The 20,265-nt window shown below is 43.3% G+C and overlaps 1 protein-coding gene across 3 annotated transcripts in view; it reads right to left on the bottom strand.

Moving 5' to 3' along the window:
* Window positions 1-313: 313 nt before the first annotated feature.
* Window positions 314-20,265, bottom strand: part of FYN (FYN proto-oncogene, Src family tyrosine kinase) — a 32,403-nt gene continuing 12,451 nt past the window's right edge. The window contains exons 6-11 of one of the 3 annotated variants that reach the window (XM_054393082.1): window positions 18,869-19,033; window positions 14,452-14,631; window positions 12,539-12,615; window positions 12,289-12,442; window positions 3,850-3,981; window positions 314-746 (exon numbers count right to left, since the gene is read on the bottom strand). In XM_054393082.1, coding sequence (XP_054249057.1) covers window positions 538-746; window positions 3,850-3,981; window positions 12,289-12,442; window positions 12,539-12,615; window positions 14,452-14,631; window positions 18,869-19,033 — 917 coding nt within the window. In that variant the 3' untranslated portion in view covers window positions 314-537. Of the gene's footprint in view, window positions 747-3,849; window positions 3,982-12,288; window positions 12,443-12,538; window positions 12,616-14,451; window positions 14,632-18,222; window positions 18,379-18,868; window positions 19,034-20,265 lie in introns of all 3 variants that reach the window. The other 2 variants (XM_054393083.1, XM_054393086.1) reach the window with 2 other exon arrangements.

Raw genomic sequence — 20,265 nt, 5'->3', positions numbered from 1 at the left:
TTTTATATATAAAAAAAGCAAAAAACCAAACACCTGTCCTGATTTTTTTTTTTTAATTTATTTTATTTGTTAAAACATGAAAAAAAAATGTTTTAGACAAAGAGGCCACTTCTGGAAAATAATACTTTTTTTTTTTCTTTTTTTTTTTTTTTTTAGTTGAATCAGGAGAATACTAGTTAAAATCACATAGGTTTTGCATTTTAAAAAAAGGAAAGCACTAGGATCAGTTATTGGCACTGAGTTACTATTTACAATGAACAGAGGTTTTTGCAGTTTACGGAACATCGATACAATGCAGTTTTGGAGTCTTTGATTAAGGAAAAAAAAAAAAAAGTGTTTTTCTCCTTTTCATCCAGGACATTCAGATTATTAGGACAAGTGGTCATAGGTAAGGGCTGCAGAAGTTCCCAGCTTCAGCCCCTCCTGTGCATGGCGGTGCTGGAGGAAGATGTTGCACTCTGGAGAAGCTGAAGGGCAAAGGTGGGGCAGGACTGAGAAACACCTGGTAATTCATGATAGTGTCTGGAGACCAGGGCTTTACAGGTTGTCTCCAGGCTGGTACTGGGGTTCTGTTGCAGTGAAGTAGTCTTCAAGGAAACCCTGCAAATATTCAAAAGTTGGACGCTCCTCTGGGTCTTTTTTCCAGCAGTGGATCATCAGCTCATGCAAGGAGATGGGACAGTCCTGAGGACATGGCATCCGGTAGCCACGTTCTACTTGCTCCAAGACTTCACGGTTATTCATGCCTGTGTGAAGGGCAGACCAAGCCATACTGTTAAATTACAGGAAAATGATCTACAATACAGATGTGGTTTTCTCAATCTTACTAATTTCTTCTAGTTCAGACAAGTGAAACAAAACCATCCCAGTGTCCTGTTTCAGCTCCTCTTCTTGATTTGTAATCCTAAGATACCAAACGCTTGATATTTTTATCCTCTGAAAGCACACTCTGAAACCTGATAACAAATTGGATGCTAGAAGAAACACCCTGAGGTGAGAGAGGGGGAAGGAAAATCATAAACAGCTCTTCACTTCCCTTTCTTAAAAGTAAAAAAGATAGGGGAGAAAAAAAAAAGAACATAGAAAGACATTGCTGTCTGAAATTGTAGTGCTTTTTTGTCCCTGAGAAGTCACTCAAGTCAGCTTTTCTCATTACTGTACATCCAGGAAAATGTCCTTCTTTTCCTTTCTCCTTTCCCTTCCCTCCCAGTAAAACCTAGATATGAAACTGAACCAAGTAATCCTGATGTTCCTTAATGGAATTTGTGTACCCAGCCAAGGCTGCAGCACCTAGGATTTGCCAAAGAAATTCTGTCAGTTTTGAGACGTGCTGCTAATTTAAAAATGGAGGTTCAAACCCATTTTTTCACAATCAATTGGATTATTAGTCAGACTTCCAAATGCAGCAGTATTTCAGGCATACTCTTTACCTCTTAAAAGGCCTATTTATGTTTACAAATCTATTATCTAGATTTGGTTTTAGTGTTTCTCTTTTGACAGCAGGAGCCTGTTGTATCTATACTTCTAACACTGCACAGAGAATACCTGAGCAGCCTCTACAACTCCCCTCTCCTAATGAATACCCAAGAGAGTTTCAACTCTTCTAGTAAATAATAAATTAAATTCTGCTCTCAGTATGCTTCTAGACCCCTCTCAAAAGTTTATCCTAAAATCCTTAAATCTGTGGAATAAAATATTTGGCAATATTCTTCTGTAGACTCCAGCTATTTCACCTGCTCGAAAAATCAGTTTGTACTCAGGATGTTTCTAGAATTACCATTTGGACCAAGAAGGAAACACCCAGTTTCCCAAAGATGACTTTCCTATTAGCTTCTTATTCCCTGAGAAGGCCAAAAGTGAAATAACCTCCCACCACCCAGCTTTATTAGTAAAACCTCCAATAATCTTAGGATATGGCTACCCTAATGCTCAACACAATACAAATCTACTGCTCATATGGACTGGGGACAGTGATGCAATGCTGCTTGGCTCTTCCTAGGAAAGCTGCAGTAGTAAGAGCTACTGTGACATAAAAGAGGATGTGGCTGAAGCAAACACTGGAAAATGCTTTGGAGTGCTCTGAGGAGCTTGATTTGGTGGAGCACAGCAGACATGCCAACAGAACAGATTTGGACAATGCTAATGGAAACGTTACTGTCACTGGGCAGCATCCTCGCATCCACAGCAAATAAGCTGTAGAGATTACTCTGGGCATTGTGAAGTCCAGTGAGTACAGGGATGGGTTTAAGTCACTTTGTTCTTGCTTTCTTCTATTGGAATGAGAATTGTGCTCTTTCAAGTCCCACTGCATGCTGTGAGACATTGGTCAAACAATACAGGCACAAACGTTTAAAGCAGGACTCTTAACACAACAGCTTAGCTGTTGCCCATCCCCAGAAATGCTGTATTTCAGGTTCTCCAGGAACCCAGAGCTGTGCCTCTGTTTGTGTTCAAAGGCTCCTCAGATGAGGACATGTTTGCCCTTCTCTAGTACAGCTGAGAAGGTAAAACTGTGTTGTCCTCCAGAAGTTCTGGATCACTTCAGCACTCTCAAAAGAGAGAGATACAATGGAATCAGGTTGGTTTTTGAGCTTGGTTCATTTTGATGTAGAAGCAGAGTTTCTAACTTCCATGGACAGCCCCAAAAGGAAAAAACACAGGTGAGAGCACAGTAATGGGATATGAATCTTTTCTGAGGAGCTCAAGAGGTCTTTGTCACCTTAGGGAATCTGAGCCCTCTTTTCAACCTACATTGCGAAGACAGACTCTTCCGAGAAAGCTTCAGTTCCCCTCTCTTGTTGCCTCAGCTCATAAAAGCTTTCCCAATTAGGGACTGGGGAACAAGACCAAACTGAAATCTCTATAAATTTTTGAAATTCAAATTTAAAGTGGAGGCTGTGAGGAGTGTTGACCACCCTCTGGAAGCAAGACCATGCCAGCTAAATCTTACACAGCTATAGGCTCTTTCCATCAAATTCACACAGCCATACCAATGAGGATTTAAAGATTTTTTTTTCTTACAAAAAGAAGAAAAATGCAGTTTGATGCCCTGTTGTTGGGTATCTGTGCTGATAAGAAAATGAAGAGATTAAATTCTTTTCTATGTAACAGACTGCTTTCACCTCACCCCTTTTCTCTTCACCTGAAAGTCTACAATCTTCAGAGGGGCAAGAGGATGAAAAGCTCTTTCTGCATAGGCAGATCTAGTCTCTCCTCCTACAAATCTTAATCCATTGAATACTTGGCAGTGTTTCAACAAAGAGCCATGGGGCCTCTGGTTCCCCCACGCAGAGAATCTGGCCCCACTGTGACCCTGCCATGAGCTCTTGCCTGCAGGCTACAGACTTTTTTTCTTTCCTTTCCACCCATCTCAAAACCAAGGATTGAAATTGAAGAATTTATGAAAAAGAGATTTAGCAACAGCAGACATTCAGACAGTCATCAAACCTTGCAGAGAACCAGAGTGACAGAATAAATGGAGCACAGCCACTCTGGGAGTTTAACTGTTGATATCTTAGAGTGAATGCAATCCCATGGAGAGCCATTTGCTCCACAATATGGTAATTTTACATTGCTTTCATTACTTGGCTGGAAAGTATATTAATTGAATTGAGAACAATTAAAATTATTAGAAATGATAGGTTGGATTTTCTGTCCTCTTCTGATTTTTATCATGACCATCACACAGCAGTGTTCAGAGTCAGGACTCTTTTCAAGCATATGCAGAACTGGGACATGATAACCATCCTAAGTTGAGCCCAGTGAAAATAAATTAACATTCCAGCTTAAGCATATCACTCGTTCCCACTCCTTTCCCCAGGTGAAGCAAGGCTCAGGCTGTTTTCTTACCTGGGTATGGCACTCTCCCTTTTGTTACCAGCTCTGTCAGCAAGATCCCAAAAGACCACACATCCGACTTTATTGTGAACCTTCCATACAATGCTGCTTCTGGGGCAGTCCATTTAATGGGAAACTTTGCACCTAATGATGGAAGAAATGAGTCTTAATCAGAACAGAGGCAGAATTGAAGCATCAGTTCCCAGGTGACTGTTGTGTTCTGCAACACGTGCAGGTGTGCAGACCTGCAAGCAAGTGTTAAACAGCTCCATGGGCTGAGAGGACAGGCAGGTGGAACATGTAGGGCAGAAGGAGAGTCTTAGCAGGGAAGGGGTGGGTTTGTCCCATGTCAAGGCTAAGACATTTTAATTCAGGTTTGAAGTTTTACAAAAGAAAAACGAAGTTTTGAAAACCAATAAGCCAAATACAATACACATCCTTGCAAAATGTTTTAAATTAACAGCTCCCTGTGATATCTGCAAGTCAAACCCAGTCAGCACGTACGAATGGAGGGAGATTTATTGGAAATGCACCCCCCTGTTCCTCTGCTTGAGCTGAGCAAAACACAAACCAAACAAATATGGTAAAAATGTAAATTGAAAACAAACCTAATATTTCATTAGAAACATGCAAGGACTTCAAAATAATGCTGCTATCTGAATTGCTCAGAGTGCAGTGATGTCAAGGCACAACTTTGGCCTGTGATTTATAACTTGCCAGTGTGCTTTAAGCTCCTGGCACTGGAGAGCCTGCAGTGCTTTAAATACGTGCAGTTCTAACGTGCTCATCCATCATCAGAGCTTGCAGGAGCCAGTTGTGGTAAGGATGGTAGGATAACAAGCCTTTAAACACTGATTTATTTGCTTTCCCAATCATTTAACTGTTTTCTTAGGGAAAATATTTTCAGTATGACTTCAAAGAAAAGTCTTGTGGTAATAATTAACTCCTAGCACGTATGAAAAAAATATGCAGACACGTCCCTGGTGCCTTGTATTAACATTCAGGCAAAAAGAGTTGTGTTGCTTATTGCCGATCCCTAGTGACAAACACGCTTCCATTTGGAAACAGACTGACTTGGACTTCTCACCACCCCCTCATAAAAGTTCCCCTGGCTTCCAGGAGGAGTGTGGAAAGTGTAACAACGTGGACAAATCAGTCTCAGAGAGTGAAGTTACAGCTCCCTGCCGGCACTGCTCTGCTGTCACATCCAGCGCGTGGTGTCCTGTGTCTTCTGCTGCGTGCTGGGGTCTGACTTGACTCAGAGTGCAAAGCAAACATGGTGATTCTCATCTCCTGGCTCAGTAAAACATCAGCCATGCTAAAACTTCTCCTGCTCTACACGTAAGTGATTCTAAGAGACGATACTACTCAGAAACAAATGCATTTTTTCTAGGGAGAACTGCAGTGACTCAAGTCCTGCTAAATTTAAAGATGCAGGACAAAGTTTCAAATCCCTACTGCCTGAAGTCAGGGATTTAAATCTGGTTAAGTATCAACACATCAGTGGTTAGATTTGAAAGGAGGATTTTTAGGTGTCTATTCACTTTCAGAAGAAGTTGTCCCAGATCTCTGCAGCACCAGCCTGCTATCACTTGAGCCTCTGTCCTTGATGCTAACCATGCTTCAGCAGCATCAGCAGCCATGTGGGCTTGGCAACCACCTCCCCTAGGCTCTGGCACATCCTGGGGCTGCATATCCCTTGCCCATCCCCAGAAAAACTGCAGGCTGTGTATGTGTGGTGGCCAAGTTCCCTAAGCCCACAGTGCATGGCTTTAGATGGCTTGTGCAGGCATGCCATGAACAAGGGCCAACGTTCCTCTGCGCTCTCATACATGCAGCTGAGGCGCTGCACACACCCTACGCCTGCTGAACTCATAGCTGCAGGCAGGCCAGCAGCCTGAAGCTTTGGATCTTGGCTGGTGGTGTGTGAGGTAGCTAAGTACAAGGGTTTGCTCATATGTGTGTTGCACACATTTTATCCAACAATTTTAGGGTTTTTTTTTCTTTTATCAGCTGTGTTTTTCTGAGAAGCTGAGCCAAAGCTGGTCTAATTCCCCTGTGCATCTTGCTGGTGGTAGCAGCCACCTACACCTCATCTTTGGAGGAAAGAAGTCCCTTCAGACTCCTTTGTGGCCAACTCCCCTGGTATTTTTGCCTCCCCTAACTACTGCCAGTGTTGCCCTGGGAGGTGAGTGTGTGGTGTGTTGGGGGACTGTAGGGAAGATGAGAAGCAAGGTAAGGAGGTGAGAAGGGAGGGACAATCCCAGCAGAGCTCTTTTCTCAAGAGCTAGAGCAGTACAAACCCCAATGCACTGTGATGAGCACTGCTGGAGCAGACAAATGGTCTGTGATCATTTTTTTGTGGCCCCTCTGTGGGTGATTCTCTGGCTAAAACAACTAACACAAAAATCATGTGTTCTGCACTCTGCAACATTTCCTGAACTTTGGTTTGAATGATAGATGAGGAGGAGGTAAAGGTCAGGTTGGCAGAGAGGTCACTAGCAGAGCCTTGTGATTTGCTGGTCCTGCAACACATGCTGGAGATTAGATGATTAAAGAGACCCTGCAGCCCAGTATGGCAGAGCCAACAGTGAGGGGAGAGCAGAGACCAGTGAGGATGTATCAGGATGGCCACGCCTGCAGGTACCACATAGACACTGCCACAGCACAAAGGGATTAGACACAGCTTGTGTGGATGTGTGTGTGTCTAACAGGGATCCTCCCAAGCTGCTGCTTCCCATACAGTGTCTCACACAGAAGACACTTCTGTGAAAACAAAAGAATCCCCAAACATGTTGAGCACTGCTCTGAAGCCTCCTGATGCCGTGCACATCTCCTGACTGACACCCAGTCTCCAAGCTGACTCTCTTCCCAACACATTGATTAAAAATCCCATCCCTTCCCTCTACACCCAGGCCTCAGCAGCTTCTTAAACAAGCTGACTTTGTGCTGCAAACAAATTACAGCATCAGATCATCAGATAAAATGCGTATTACTGACAAGCATGTTAATAAATCTGATAAGCCAAATTACCCCAGCTGGCAAGGCAGCCTCTCTCCTACTTTGAAGGCAGATTTTACATCAGTGGGGGGATTTATCTTTTTTTTTTTTTTTTGTCTTAGCTTTGCTGGAACTCACTTCATTACAAACTAGCAGGTCAGTAACTCCATGAGTACAAATCACCCATGCACTGCATTCATTAGGTCAGGATAGCCTGTCCTTGCCCCAGAGTGAGGTACTAATCTGCAGCTTTTATCTCTGTCCCTGTTTTGGAAACATTTCAGCCTAAGGAGAGCCTTTTAGGGTTTCTGCTCTGCTCGCAACATCAAGCCAAAGCTGCTTGTACAATTGACTGTTAGGGCAGGCAGCCCTGCCTCCTACTGCTGAGGATTTTTGTGAGGCTCAGCCCTGTTCCTGGGACCTCTGCCCGGCTCTGCCCAGGCATTCAGACAGGTTATGTCCCAGGAGCGTTTCCTTGGGAAAAATCAATCAGTGGCCCTGTTTTAATTCTTTGTCAGCTCTAAGCAGGCCACGTGATGAGTAGGAGTGGAGGGGGCTGGGATAACGCAGTGACCTTGATGTACAACTCTCAGCACGGTTTCCTCTGACTGGAGCGAAAATCCCTCTGGAGAAGCAGAAACCTTTGAAATTCCTGCCCCAGAGCCCTGGCCAGCTTGATCCTGATCCTGTTTCTGGAAATGCTACAAAGCTGCCGCCTCTTGTACCTAAAAACCAAGCCAAATGCAGCACCCCAAGGCCTAAGACCCCAAAACCAGGGCAACTCTTGGGTTAGTGAGCAGTGAATGTCGTGCGGCACCAAACTGCCCCTGGGGCTGGAAAGGGAAAGCCACAAAAGGTAAAAGCAAAGAGCTGAGGCAAGCGTGGAACAGGAAACGAGTCAGCCCTGGTAGGCGAGGGGGATGGAGTGTGGGAGGGACTGCACAGCTCCATCTCCTGTGCTGTGAGAACCAATTTGAAAGTACAAGCCTGGCAAAACGTCAGTGATCAGAAGCAGGCTCTGCAGCTGACCCCTCCCCAGGAAATGGGGGACAAGGGGTGGAACTGGGAGTCTAAATGCTGCTCTCACCCTCTGCCTGTACACACCCCCCTGCTTCCCCTCACCCTTCCTTTTGACCTGGCCATGCTCCTTCTCACAGAGCAGATGGCATCTCTGTAGGAGCAGATCAGTGATCCCCCTCTGGGACCCCAGGGACTGGCTGTTAAGAGCAAGAGTTTTTTCCTCCTGGCTGCTCCACGGCTTGCACAAGGCTGGCAGGTAAAAGCAAGAACAAAACCCTGAGTGTTACAGCCCACAGCACAGTCAGTGGTGAACAAGAGAGATCTGATTAACTGGGAGCCAAGCCTCTACAAAAGGACTGGGGAAAGCCTAGAAGAGGGGAAAAAAAAAAAATCCCTGCTCATTTCTAGGAAATCAAAATAACAAGCATCACTTGTTTTTTAAGCAGGGCAGCAAGGAGATATTACTAAGTGTTAAGGAAGCAAAAACGATCTGAGAGTTTACAAACACATACTAGAGCTCCCAAAATAGCTCTGACTTGTCTGGAAGGCATTGGAAAGATCCTTATTGTTTCATGTGTGCTGCTGCAAGTGCTGCCAGTGTATGCAGTAGAAACATGGCCTGGAAAAGAACTTTGCTTTTTTTTTTTTTTTTTTTGTTATTATTATTAAGGCAATTTAAAATTTGTATCAGCTGCTACTGCTTAGAATAGTAACAACTCTTCCCCACAAACTTTATGGAGCAGTCACCACTCTCCACAAAAATGCCCTGTGCTTGGCCAAAGCTCCACATAGCTGCAAACCAGATCACTGTAAGGGTAGCAGAACTGCATGGGAAATTCTGCATCAGATGGAAGTTCCTCTCTGTCCTGTAGGATACTTGGAGTTTTAAGCCCTGCCTTACAGGACTGACACAAGCATCATCACCAATGGAAGGAAACAAGACTGAATGCCTGACACTGTGGTGGGGTGGGGAAGATGTTGCAACAGCAACAGCCAAAAGAAGCAAGCCCCAGTGGTGCAGGCTGCAATACTGTCCACCAGCACAGCCTTTGCAATGGGTGTTGCTTTAACAGGCATGTTTTCCCCTTTTGATTAGTCACTTCCTCTAATAGCAAGAGGAGCCAAATGCTCATTACAAGCCAAAACTTTTTTTTTTTGTATAATGTAATGGCAGTGTATGGCTGCTAATCACACCCTTTAAATCATTAATAACATGACCACCTCTTTCCTTCCTGAGAAATGGCAGTGCAGACAACGAACTGCTTCTTATTTACCTCTCATAAATCAGGAGCAGTCAGGCCTCCTTTGTTCAAACCAAAACCAAAATAAACTGGTCAGTAAAGTGTTGCCACTGCGCTGAGTAATACCCATACAGGTTCAGGAATCCTGCACTCCAGCCTGCTGGGGCTCAAAGCATCCCCATCTGTTTCCTTTCAAAATATTTAATCCGAGACAAAAGTGACAGTGGGGGAAGGGAGTAAGAGATCAAGCAAGGCTGGAGAAAACCACCTCTTCCCCACGTTGACAATGAGCTCTGCACTAAAACACTTAAGCCAAGAGAAGGACAACTGCTGAGGAGAGAGTGACCAGAGGCTTTAATCTTCACATTTTGTAAGGCAAAACATTTCCTTTCTCCCACAGGAGCTGCCAGTCTGCAGCACTCCTCTCCCTCCTCCCCTCTGCTGGCCAGACTCTCCTCCAGTGTCAAAATTCCCACTCAACCAGTAGTCATCTAGATAAACAGAGCAGTCCCCAGATGCATCCCCTTGGAGGCTGAAGTAATAGGCCATGGGAAACAAGCAGAGGCAACCATTTCCTTCTGATACTGTGATCTCCACCAAGCAATGTTCAAACCGAGGTTTAACTAAACAAACCAGGACTGAATCCCACTGGAAGAAAAATTCCAGTGGTGCATTAGAAACCACGTCTCTTCCTCAGTAAATTAAAGGTCCTAGGCTCAGCCTGGCTGCCCAGCTGCCTTGGAAGGCAGGTTAATTGCAATGAAATGTAAACTGAGACTGTGCTGCATGGTCAATAATGCACCCCTGCCTACAATAAGCTACCACTTAGGAAAGGGTCAAAACCACATTAGTGAAAGTAGGAAAACTTTCTACAAGATGCCTGTGATTACAGCTCTTTGGGTCTCTCTTTAAAGGAATTCTGCAGCTCTCTAGGACTTAAGCCTGTCCCTGAGGCCAGGGGAAGGAAGCATTGTCCATTGCCCTGAAATATGTGAAAAATGGGGTGAATTATTATCCAATTATTTTGATTATATTAAAAAAACCTAAGCTTCTCCCTCAACATCAGGCAGGCAGGTTTTCATGGCTTTCTAACATGTGAAGAGGGCAAAACTATGCCGAGAGAATTAAACCAGGAAGCAAACAGGTCACCAGAGGATTTCCTAGGGATCAGGAGGCTGAAGAGATGTGGCCAGAAGTGGGTCACATACTTGTCTATTAAAACAAATAATTAGTCATGTCAAACTGTATGTTGGGTGGCTTCCAAAGGGAACAAAAGATATGGCAGTGAAACAAACAGAAACAGAGATAATGTGGGACCCTGTTTCAAAGCCACTTTGCAGGCTGGATCTGGCTGCCTCGTTCAAGGAAAACTCCTCTCATTTTACACAGGGGAAGGACAAGCAGGCAGCTTTCAGTCCAGCAGAGACTGCAGACACTCTTGTTAGTCTGGAGAGAATTGCATGAGGCTATTTTTTTCTAGCAAGGAGCAATTCCTATCCTCAGGCTGAAATCAATAGTGGTCAACTCTACCCATTAGTACCTACCATGGGTTTTGCAAGGACACCCCAAAAAAATCCAGCCTCACCATCCAAATGTGAAGCAGGCAGCTTTTAGGGTGGATGCAGCCTGTGGTCCATATCCCTGTGACTAGGTGCTGCTGACAGCAGGTCAGAGGGGTGTGAAGGGAGGGCATGACAGCTGCTGCTCCCAGGCCAAGACAAAGCATGCTGGAAACTCTCTGGCTCCTTCTGTCAACACTTGAAGGTTACAGAAAGAGGTTAGCTCTTTCCTAAGAATTAATGGCAAAATTCATGTTGAAATAGGGACTTCTGGTCAAGAGAAGAAACTGCCAGCAGGAAGGGGTGACTGCAGGTCATGAAGTACTTAACCAACCTGAGCTTTGTGAAGGCACACAACAGAGTTTAAGTGGACACTCTTGGCTTTGGCACTGACATGGACAGAGCGGTATTTACTGACACATATTGAGCAAGCACGACCAAAGTACTGCCAGCAGAGAGAGAACAAAACTGTAGCTCTGCAAACTTGGACCAACATCTGACAACCAAGCATGACTTGCAAAGAATGAGTAACTACAAAGAGCCTGGGTCATGCCATGGTCTGAACACGCACACACAGACTTTACAAAAAGCTGTAATAGCCTTGGATACATTTTTGTAGTGGTGGGCTGTGCCCAGAACTGTGTGGCACTGGAAAGCAGCTTTCCTGTTAAACTAACTTTGTAAGTTCCCAAAGAAAACACAGTGCTCAGAGAGACAGCTCCATTGCATACAGACACAATTCTTTCACCCGTTTGAAACAAAGAAAGTAAGAACAGCACAGCAATGTTGACAGGAGTTAGTAAGAAGGCACACTACAGCAAAAATACTTTACAAAGGTTTCTCTAGATTACCCCATTCAGGCTTTCAAGGCTGGTAAGTAAAATATCCTCTTGGTTATGGCACCATGAGGATCTTGTCTTTACTGTCCCTTCAACCACCTGTGCTCTCATCATCTGTGTCATTTAGGCCAGCTTTTAAAGGGAAGACAACTAAATATGCTCTCTTTAGGACATGCATTAATCAGTGAAGGTCTGGGCCCAGGAGTTTAGAATTCACTGAAAGCATCCCCAAAGCATATCACAGAATGTTAGGGGTTGGAAGGGACCTCAGAAGATCATTCAGTCCAACCCCCCTGCCAGAGCAGGATTACCTAGAGTAGCTCTCCCAGGAGTGCATCCAGGTGGATTTTGAATGTCTCCAGAGAAGGAGACCCCACAGCCTGCTCCAGTGCTCCGTCAGTCTCAGTGAAAAAGCTTTTCCTTATGTTCGCATGGAACCTCCTCTGCTCCAGCTTGCACCCATTGCTCCTTGTCCTATCATTGGACATCACTGAGCAGAGCCTGGTTCCATCCTCTTGGCACTGCCCTGCACATCTTTATAAACATGAATGAGGTTGCTCATCAGTCTCCTCCAAGCTAAAGAGCCCCAGCTCACTCAGCCTTTCCTCAGAAGGGACATGTTCCACTCCCTTCACCATCTTTGTGGCTCTGTGATGGTCTCTTTCAAGCAGTTCCCCGAGGTCCTTCTTGAACCTCGGGGCCCAGAGCTGTGCGAAAGCTTTTTAGAGGCTTATGCCACTCTTCCCCTGCCACAAGAAATGGCACTCAGCGCTGGCCTGCTGCCATACCTACCTTGTCTGGCTGTATATTCGTTGTCTTCGATCAGCCTTGCCAAGCCAAAGTCAGCAATCTTGCATATTAGGCCATTCCCCACCAGAATGTTTGCAGAGCGCAGGTCTCTGTGTATGTAATTCATCCGCTCGATGTATGCCATCCCCGCAGCCACCTGCAGCCAGGAGAAGCAACCATTGTGAAATGAACCCAAACACAGGCTATAAACCCATGCAGATACACCTTAGTGCTCACTGCTCTGGACACAGACCTGGGCTGCCATGTCCACCAAATTTGGTAACTTCAAAGCTCTTCCTTCTCCGTCTTTTAAGAAATCCAGCAAACTCCCTGCAAAGGCAAAGTTGACACAACACAGAGATGTTAGAGACTCAGTGGCTGTTCATCAGGATGGAGGTGCAGCAATATGTGCAATGTTAAAGACAGCAAAACTTCCAGTTCAAGTGGACAGTTTCAACCCCTCCCGGCTCCCCATGGTATCTTAGAATTCTCCTGATCTGCTTGTTTCCCTCTTCTTTAAGTCTGGCTTGAAGAAGAGTATGTCACTGGCCCTAAGAGAGTTGCAAGGAAAAGAAACAACATTGGTATTAATTTTCCTGACCATTACTAAGAAACTTGATCTTTCTGAACTTTGCAGTGCTCTTTAAAGCTGCATACCTGCTGCTCTCAAAGGCCTCAGCTAGCAGCAAAGCATCAGTTTAGTTCCAAGCCACATAAGCTATGAAGAAAATCAGATCCCAGCTCAACTTTCTCCAAAAGAAAGGTCAGCCTGGAGCCTGGTAAGCTCAATGGGGCTAGCATTACCAAGGGCTAATTTTCCTTAGGAATTAGTGGTGCTCTGTCTCTAGGTAACCTGTAAGTGAAAGTAGCATGAAGCACTAATTTTAGAAGACTGCTATGCAAAACTAGAGAAGACAAAAGAGATCAAACAAAAGCAATTTTAGCAAAAGCAATAAGGACAGAGCTCCTCTGTGCCAAGGAAAGCAAGGAGGTTCCCTGCAGCTTTTTAAAGAACACCTGGGATGCTATAGGTCCCTTCCCAATCTTGTCTTCAAACAAAGAAGTGTGGCAGTCTCCTTTAAATAAGGTCAGTGAGTGGGTTTAATAAATAAGGGGAAAAGACAGATGATTAGGCATTTTTCCCTTGATAAATTTTCAAGCCTCAAGCTCAGATCCAAAGATGTAAGATGTTACAGTAAAAAGTAGTAAAGTGAGCCAAAATAAACCACGTACTTCAGAAGGATTTTGAGAATTCTTTTTAAGGGGAAAAAGCAAATGCTTGTCACTGAGATGTGTGATTAAAGTGTGAGTTAGTCAGGGCTTGGATGCCTCTGAGGAGGGATGTGGGCAGGCACCTGCCAGGAAAATAAAACTCAACTCCAAACAGACTGAAAAAAATGCACTTAAAGTTTCAGAGTGTATCCTCCAATGTACAATGAAACTTCCCTGTGAGAACTTATGTTTCCTATTTGCTTCATTTGCTTTTCCAAAACAAGCACATTTTTTTTGTGTGTGTGTGCTGCTCTCAGCACCCCTGCTGGAGATCTGATGGAGTGAAAAGTTTTCCTTTTCTCAGCTTACTACATTGGTACCAGATAAGTGGCTTGGAGAAAAAAAGAGAAGGGGAAAAGGAAGGGGAAAGAGGAGGAGAAGAATCACATTGTGTTTTAAAATGATAAATGGGGACTGAAAATTAAGCTGAGGTCAGAGAGTGAGGTGCATGTGACAGAACTCAGGGCTGCTGAAAGAAGAAACAGAAAGCTTAGGCTGACAAGTGAACACTGAAGAGATGCCATATTGAACTCTCTGGTGCCAAGAAAAGCTGGGATCTTGGGGAGCAGCATGTCACATCATTCAAACCTAGAAAATGCAGACCTCCACTTGTCAGGGAACTTTAGATGCCAATGCAGTTGGAAGTATTTAGGCTGCACCAACTTCTCCCTCCTCCTCTTAGTGCAAATTTTCTTTGGAGATCTTGTGGATGTCAGATTTTTGAGCCCAGTTCAAGGCTGAGTTCATAATTCTTCTGAAGCCAGAGGTGAATTTAGCTTTCTGTTCCCTCTCTCCTTCCTCACACCCTGTTAATGCATCACCCTGCACCTTGCTCTGTATCCCCAAGGAGCATGAACACAGAAAAAACAGTTATCAATGGCAGCAGCTCTTCACCTTTGCTCATGTACTCGGTCACAATATAGATAGGTTCTTCAGATACCACAGCATAAAGTTGGACCAATTTGTCATGTTTTAGTTTCTTCATGATTTGGGCTTCTTCTAAGAAGGATTCTGGAGACATAGTGCCAGGCTTCAGGGTCTTGATAGCCACTTTAGTATTTCCATTCCATGTACCTACAAGCACAGATACTTAGTTAGATTAAATATCTTCTGCTCTTTTGTCTGCCTGATGCTTATTGTGACCAAGGAATAAGCTAGCAAGGACAGGGTTTCCCATGTTGCCTTCTAATTATACTCCTCCCGCATTTCCCTCATATTTTAGTCTATTTTCTATTATACTGAAAAAACAAAACTCCCCTTGGCAGAGGAGCACAACCACCCTTGTCCTACTCAGACAATGCTTCACTGGTGTCCATGGAAGCTTTCTCTCAGCAGGAAACATGAGACTCCCAAAATCCATCTTGTATTCCCTTGCTAACAAGCAATTGCTACAGACAACACAGATTTGGATAACAAAGCTGCTTAAACTTTCCATTTGCAAGACATTTTGACATTTGGGTTTTGTTCTGAGTCAGAGGCAAAAAAATGTTCAAAGAAAAATTCCCAAGAAACAAATTCTGAATTGATTTAATTTTAGAAACACGGGTGTGCTTCCAAACTGAAATGTGTCTTTTTTCCTTCCTGTCCTCATCCCCAGAAGCCCAGCAGCTATTGATTGAAAATGAGGTGGTTGCTGTCCACTACACTTTGTTCCTTATTTGTGGTCAGCACTGAAATGAACAAGTTCCATGGCTTTTCAGTTATCATCTAGCAAGCCTTCTGTAACACCTGAAAGCCTGCATAAGGATCTGGAGAAAGCTGACACAGGGTGTCCCACAAGAGGTGGGGCTTCACTCAGGTATTTGCAAGGAGGAGGAAGAGGACTGGAAAGGAGAAAAAAATATCCAAGCATCTACCTCTGTGAACATGTTTTGTTTTTTTTTTTTTTTTTGCAGATGGGGACCAGGGAAGGGAAAGGAAAGAAAATTAAATTGGGAAGAAATATCACTTCCCTAGTGCCTTCTGGTTGTCCCTTACCCAGACTCGCCAGAACCCTGGCTCCAGAGCCAGGGCTGAAATGGCTTTGAATGGAACTTGTGATCTGTTGATAGGGAGCTGCTGTGTGACAAGACAGAACAATGCTAAATGACTTTGGGAATTAATCACAGTGGGTAAAAATTACTCCTCTGCACTTAAGCATGAGGATAGCAAAGAGCTTACAAAGTACATGAAGATGCAGACACAGATCTGATTCCTATAAATTAAGATGTCATCAACAAAGGCAATGTGTGAAATAAGCCTGGTTTGTCTTTGTTAAAAGCACATTAACAGCTACCAGGGCTCAGCTGCTGCATGGGAACTGGTTAAGCCAAAATAACTTCATCATGAGCTTTTGCAGCCTGCCAGAGCACAAAATGAGATGGATTGGGTTTTGTGCAAGTGGTCAGGTCCCAGCTGCCACCTTGCCTAGCCAAGGCCAGGGGAGGAGCAGTGGGGGAGCCTCTGCCTGTGCTGTCTCCTCACTTAGAGGGCAGTCCCCACAGCCACACATGACACTGTCTGAGAGGGACTTGAGGCATGTTAGCCAAAAGTGTGCAGTGCAAGTTTGGTTCTTACCATGCCTTGACTTTCTTCTGCCAGCTCAGTGCTAGGTGCTCTCACCTCTACACTGATGGAGTAACATCTTGACTTACTACCACTGCTACCCCAGCATGCTTGAGGCCTGAGTTTCACCCAGTCCTTGAAATCAGAGCTGAAGCAGGACACTGCCTTTGTGGTACTCCTGTGTAAGCTGGGAAGGATGCGGATTTGCCTCCTGATTTCAAGGAGGGTGACCCAAATCTTTTCTGATACGGGAAAGGGAGCACGTTGTATCTGTGCCATTGGTCACAGCTGCTTTGCAGAGGTACCACAAATGACATGAACCAAGAATGAAACCCTAGGTTCATGGGCACCAAGGGTTTCTGTCACTGGAATTATTGAAGTAGGATTTTTACCTGGTGTGTTTCCAGTATTAATTGGGTATTACCTTCATAAAAATCCCAAGACTCCTTCTGTTACCAGGACAGGTTTTCAGCAGTTCTATTTTTAAATATGTTTATTACTTTCTCCAGTTAAAACAAGAAAATAAAAGAAAAAGGTTAACCTGGTTCAGCCCAGGTTTCAGTTTAAATTGCTACATTTTTTTTTGGTTGTGGTTTGGTATGCTTCTCTCTCCTAGAAAATTAGCACAGACTTCCTTCTGAGTTCCTCTCATACGTAGTTAGTTACTACTTAATGCATTTTTTATTGATTTTTATTGTGCTAATCTATTCCAACTTGGTAATGCTTCAGGGCTGTTAACATATTTTTATTATACATTGATTTAAGAAACATAATTGTCAAAATTGTAACACTAATTACTGCATTTCTGACAGATATTTGGTCCTAGTGCTTGGCACTTTATTTCTTACAGCTGATTTGTTTTTGTTTTTTGTTTGGTTGTTTTTTTGTTTGTTTGTTTTTTTTTAATTGCATTTGCTCCTTTAGCTTATTGTATCATTTAAGGTCTATGGCATACAAAGCTGACCACTTAACATGAACTTGAAACTCTCACATGCATTCAAGATGGAGAACAAGAGGATGAAGCTGCAGCTAACTGGGGATGCTTTCTTTGCAACAGGTCAACTGTAATTCTCTGATATTCTATAAAGATCTATATTTCTAGTCTAGAAATTCTATAATTCTCACAGACTTGCTGCCATGCTCCTTGCTGTAGTCTTGCAATGGAAAACAGCTGCAAGAACCCAGGAGAGCCTGCTGGCTATTTTGGTTGTACATACTTCAGTGTCACCACAACAAAAAGAGAAGCCAAATGGCTCCACCAGATTTTTCTGGAGGAACAACATAATGCAATTCTTTATTGGAATTGGTCAGTTTAAAGAGGCTACACAGAATGCAATTTAGCACAAAAGTTAAACCCATCTCTCATTAAATGACCACTATATTGTGTTTCCATGCTATGGTCATACTAAGATTTATGTAGCTTTTAAATTGCTATTGTTTTATAGCCATTAAAAAAAAGGGAGGCCCATGGTGGGACAGTAAGTAAAGCTGGCAGAAAACAATGCCAGTGGGTTTGGAAAAATGTCAGTGTTTCTGGACTTTGAAATGAGAGGTCAAGCTGGGCTGGGCAAGTTTTGCTTCTATTGTCTCCAGTCTAGATACTGAGTTAGGGGGTTCTGCTGCAGATACAAATTTCAACACAGACTTAAGAAGTGGGTGCATGGGAAAGCTAGTTGACAATATCAGCTTGATGATATCTGGGCCTTATTTTTAAACTGGGAAAGTTTAAATGGAATCATTTGCAGGGTCTGATCCCATAGGAGCAAAAAAAAAAAAAAAGAGACAAGGAAAGAAAAATGTCTACTTACAGATGAATTTCTGCCATTCTGCCTTACAAGTTTAACTTCATTTCTATTTTAATGCTTAGCATGTGTGTAGTTACTGAAATAAACCCAGTGCAATTAGTGAGGTTTAATGTTCTAACCTCTCCTACCAGTGTGTGCAAGGGAAAGGAAACTTCCCCAGGGATTACCCTATTCAGGTCTGACCATTTTAGGCAGCACAGACTAACATTTCCTACTATCCTGAGGACCTAGGTTTAAGATCTCTACTTGAAATGTTTATTTCTGCCAAGAGGGCCTTAAAAGATCCATCCAAAGCAAAATATATTCTCTGCCTTACCACGCCACACTTCAGCGAAACAGCCCTGACCGAGCTTCTGCTCCAGAAATAATGAATCACGTGCAACTTCCCATGCATCTTTAGCCAATCCAACAGTTTGGGGGGTATTATTCGTAGCAATCACAGTTAAGTTAAAACACAAACCATCAGCTTTCTCTATAGGAGAGGAAATTAATAAAAAAAACAAAACAAACAGACAAACATACTTATAATCCAAAATTGTGCATGCATTGAGAAAGATGGAAGGTGACTCGTCTCTCAGTGCTGCATTCAAGTTCATCTGCAGACACTGACTTTTGGAAATGGAAGGGGAGGACTTTTTTTTTTTTTTTTAATTAGCTTGCAGAAAAAAGGCTCCTTGGTGTAATTTATAGATTACTATGCAAGCCTTAATTTGTTATTAAGACAGTGGTCATTTGTCAAAATCAAAACCTTCCACGGGAACACAGAATTTCAGTTTTCTTTGGCCGTCAATTACACTGAAAATTGAAGCTTAAAGATTTTCAGAGTCAAAGACATGATTCCAAAAAAACTTTTCTCCTAACAGTTTGATTTTTTTTTCCTTATGGGTCACAGTGTCCATTCACCTTCCATCTTGTAATCCCCACACTGAGAGCTATTTTAGAATAATTATTTTGCTCCATACCCATCCATACTTCCCCAAACTGCCCATTTCCCAGTCTCTTGATCAACTGTAGGGATTCTCGTGGAATTTCCCAGACATCTTTGGTTTTGACAGACAGATCAGTAAGCCTTGGCATTCCTTTATGACAGGGGACTACTAAGCGGCAGCAAAGACCTGCAGCTCTCTCTGATGGAGCCAGAAGTGAAGCCAACAGCAAGGGAGAGGAAAGAAAAAAATAGAGTGACATGAAACAAAAAACAGTAAGCATAAATACAATGCTACTCACAACAGTTGTTAGTTGCATACCACAAAGCATCCTGGAAGATTAGAAATTGAACACTGAAACATATTCATTTGAGAGAGAACAGGAAATTTTTTAGTCTCTGCTTTCCACAGCCTGAAATGGAAGGTGACAGCCAGCGGTTTCTCTTGTGGGCTCAGGATTTCCCTTCTCCCACAGTGCTGCATTAAGAGAACTTCACAAGCAACTGGTACACTATAGTACAGCATAGCCTTTGAAAAGTCATCTCTGAGTCACAAACTGAATTCTTTCTGTGGTCATTGAAAGAAACAGGGAAGATCAACTTCTGAAAACCACAGCAATGAAAATTTGGCAGACTTTTTGGCTAATTTTATTTTCTAGGTATCCAGGGACAAGGTACTTTCTACATTCTGCTCTGTGAAAAGATGCTTTTGTAGGTGTCTTGTAAAAGACTTGTTCTGCCCTTCTTCCTGGAGGAAACCTTCACTAGTGCATGCTCCAGTCCTACATTGTTTAAGGCAGATTTATTACATTTATCTCTTGCAAAGCTTCAGAGAAGACTGACCTGTGACAGAAGTCACAAGACATTTTAGCAAGAGAAAACCAAATTATATATATATACATAAATATATATATACATATACACATAAACATATATACATAAATATATATACACACACTGATGTGTATATCCTGTACTGCACAAAGCAGGCTACAATAGAAAGCTTATACTGTGATTTGTATCTTTAAACAAATGCAGGAGCCATACTCATCTTCACAGCATCATTTGGGCTCCTCTGAGCTCTCCCTAGAAGCAAATCTAGGCACTCACAAGGCACTGAGCTGATCTACCCTCCCATAATTCAGGGTAGGCAGTTAAAAGCAGCCCTTACATTTTGAGCTATCTGGGCTAGGAATGGAATGAGGGCTCCTGTGTTCACCTGAGTCTGGGAGACCACAGGTGAAACCTCTGGAATGTGGGTCTGTACCATGCCCTCCTGAGCTACCCTACCTGGATCCTACTGATTATGCCTCTGTGATGCACAGAAATGGTTGTTTCCAGATCTATTTGTTTCTGCATCTGTGCATGGAAAATACCCAAATAATTTGATCACAGAAAACTAAAATTTGGCATATATCAGCTGGTACAGTTGAA

This window comes from Indicator indicator, chromosome 27, assembly GCF_027791375.1.
Source record: "Indicator indicator isolate 239-I01 chromosome 27, UM_Iind_1.1, whole genome shotgun sequence".
NCBI classification, from domain to species: Eukaryota; Metazoa; Chordata; class Aves; order Piciformes; family Indicatoridae; genus Indicator; species Indicator indicator.
The sequence above is the reverse complement of the archived record's forward strand: the minus strand, read 5'-3'. Positions and strand labels throughout refer to the sequence as shown.